The 2664-nt window shown below is 66.4% G+C and overlaps 1 protein-coding gene across 1 annotated transcript in view; it reads left to right on the top strand.

Annotated features, from left to right (window-relative positions):
- Positions 1 to 400: 400 nt before the first annotated feature.
- The window catches only part of LOC112962726 (neurexin-2-like), a 33483-nt gene continuing 31219 nt past the window's right edge, over positions 401 to 2664 (top strand). The window contains exons 1-2 of the mRNA XM_026059164.1: positions 401 to 1069; positions 1142 to 2658. Coding sequence (XP_025914949.1) covers positions 401 to 1069; positions 1142 to 2658 — 2186 coding nt within the window. The remainder of the gene's footprint in view (positions 1070 to 1141; positions 2659 to 2664) is intronic.

Here is a 2664-nt window from a genome sequence, read left to right on the forward strand (position 1 = left end):
GCTCCCCCCTGCAGGTGCAGCAGTTACCGTGATTGGCTAATTATGCGGCGCATGTTAATGAGCCCCGTTACCCAATGAGGGCTATAAATAACCCGGGGGCTCATTTGCATAATGCCAGATCCCCGGTGCCCCGTTACCGCGGTGACCGGCATCCACCCCCCCCCCGCCCCAATCACCGTTAATTAACCGGCACTGGTAACGAGGAGGGGGGAGGAGGGGCAGGGCCCGGACGCCTGGGCCCCTTCCCGGACGCCTGGGCCCCCCCGGACGCCTGGGCCCCGGCAGCGGGTGGCCGGTCCCCTCTGACGCTCGCTCTCCCCCCAGGTGCCACCGCCGCTGCCACCGGACCCCCCGGCCATGCTGTAGCCCCCCGCGGTGGCCCCGGCGCTGGTGGGGCCCCATGGCCCGTGTGGACGCCGCGGCCCCCCGAGACCCCGCGGCTCATCCGGGCGTCGAGGTCCACCGAGACCCTATGGCCAACCCGGCTCCTGTGGTCCATCTAGACGTTGAGGTCCACCAAGACCCTACGGCCGATCCAGCCCCTACGGTCCGTCTAGACGCTGAGGTCCACCAAGACCCTACGGCCGATCCAGCCCCTACGGTCTGTCTAGACACTGACGTCCACCAAGACCCTATGACCGATCCAGCCTCTACGGTCCATCTAGACGTCGAGGTCCACCAAGACCCTACGGCCGATCCAGCCTCTATGGTCCATCTAGACGCTGAGGTCCACCAAGGCGCCGACGTCCCCCGGGACTCCACAGCCGACCAAAGCCCCCCGTCCCGCCTAGACGCTGACGTCCACCGAGGCACCGAGGTCCCCCAGGACTCCACGGCCGACCGAGCCTCTATGGCCTGTCTAGACACCAGGGTCCGCCAAAACATCGAGGTCCGCCGAGGCCCTGTGGCCGACCAAGCTGCTATGGCCTGTCTAAACGTTGAGGTCCACCAAGACACCGAGGTCCCCCAGTGCTCCGTGGCCTGTCTGGACATTGAGGCCCACCAAGGTACCAAGGTCCACCAGGACTCCACGGCCAACCAAACCGCTACGGCCTGTCTAGACTCCAAGGTCCACCAAGACCTCAAGGTCTACCAGGACTTTATGGCCAACCAAACCTCTGTGGCCCGTCTACACCTTGAGGTCCACCAAGACATGAAGGTCAACCAAGCCTCTACGGCATGTCTAGACGCCGAGGTGCACCGAGACACCAAGGTGCAACAGGACTTGAAGGTCCACCAGGACTTCCCGGCCAGCTCTATGGCCTGTCTAGACCCCAGTGTCCACCAAGCCACAAAGGTCCCCCAGCGCTCCGTGGCCAACCAAGCCTCTGTGGCCCATCTAGACACCAAGGCTCACCGAATCATGAACGTCTACCTAGGCATGAAGGTACACCAGGACACCAAGGCCCATCAAGCCTCCCACGTCCACCAAGATATGAAGATCCACCAAGGCCCCATGTCCAACCGAGCCTCTGTGGTCCATCTAGACGCCAAGGTGCACCAAGCCTCCAAGGTGCACCAAGGCACCAAGGCACACCAAGACATGAAGATCCACCAAGGCCCCATGGCCAACCGAGCCTCCAAGGTGCACCAAGGCACCAAGGCGCACCAAGATATGGAGGTCCACCAAAGCTCCATGACCAACCGGGCCTTTGTGGCCCACCTAGACGCCAAGATGCACCAAGATATGGAGCCCCACCAAGGCTCCATGACCAACCAAACCTCTGTGGCCTGTTTAGACGCCAAGGTGCACCAAGACACGGAGGTCCACCAAGGTTCTGTGGCCAACCGAGCCTCCAACGTGCACCGGGGCACCAAGGCGCACCAAGACATGGAGGTCCACCAAGGTTTGGTGGCCAACTGCGCCTCCGAGGTGCACCAAGGCACCAAGATGCACCAAGACATGGAGGTCCACCAAGGTTCGTTGGCCAACTGCGGCTCTGAGGTGCACCGGGGCACCAAGATGCACCAAGACACGGAGGTGCACCAAGGTTCGTTGGCCAACCGCGCCTCCGAGGTGCACCAAGGCGCCAAGATGCACCAAGGCCCGGAGGTCGCCCACGCCTCCAAGGCTCCCCGAGGCCCCAGGCCGCCCCGCGCCTCGGCCCCGCGCCTGGGCCTGGCGCTGCTGGCGCTGGGGGCTCTGCTGGCGCCGGGGGCGGGCGGCTCGGCGCTGGAGTTCGTGGGGGCGCCGGGGCAGTGGGCCCGTTACGGGCGGTGGGCGGCGGGCGCCGGCGGCCAGCTGAGCTTCAGCCTGAAGACGAACGTGACGCGGGCGCTGCTGCTCTACCTGGACGACGGCGGCAACTGCGACTTCCTGGAGCTGCTGGTGGCCGAGGGGCGGCTGCGGCTGCGCTTCGCCATCGCCTGCGCCGAGCCGGCCACGGTGCAGCCGCCGACGGCGGTGAGCGACGGGCGCTGGCACATGGTGCTGGTGACGCGCGACGCCCGGCGCACGGCGCTGGCGGTGGACGGGGAGGCGCGGGCGGGCGCCGTGCGCTCCAAGCGGCCCGAGATGGCGGTGGCCAGCGACCTCTTCGTGGGCGGCATCCCGCCGGACGTGCGCCTCTCGGCGCTGACGCTCAGCACCGTCAAGTACGAGGCGCCCTTCCGCGGCTGGATGGCCAACCTCAAGGTGGGCGACGCGCCCGCCGCCTTGCTGGG

Source organism: Apteryx rowi, unplaced genomic scaffold (genome assembly GCF_003343035.1).
Source record: "Apteryx rowi isolate R43461 unplaced genomic scaffold, aptRow1 scaffold_1521, whole genome shotgun sequence".
Lineage (NCBI taxonomy): Eukaryota > Metazoa > Chordata > Aves > Apterygiformes > Apterygidae > Apteryx > Apteryx rowi.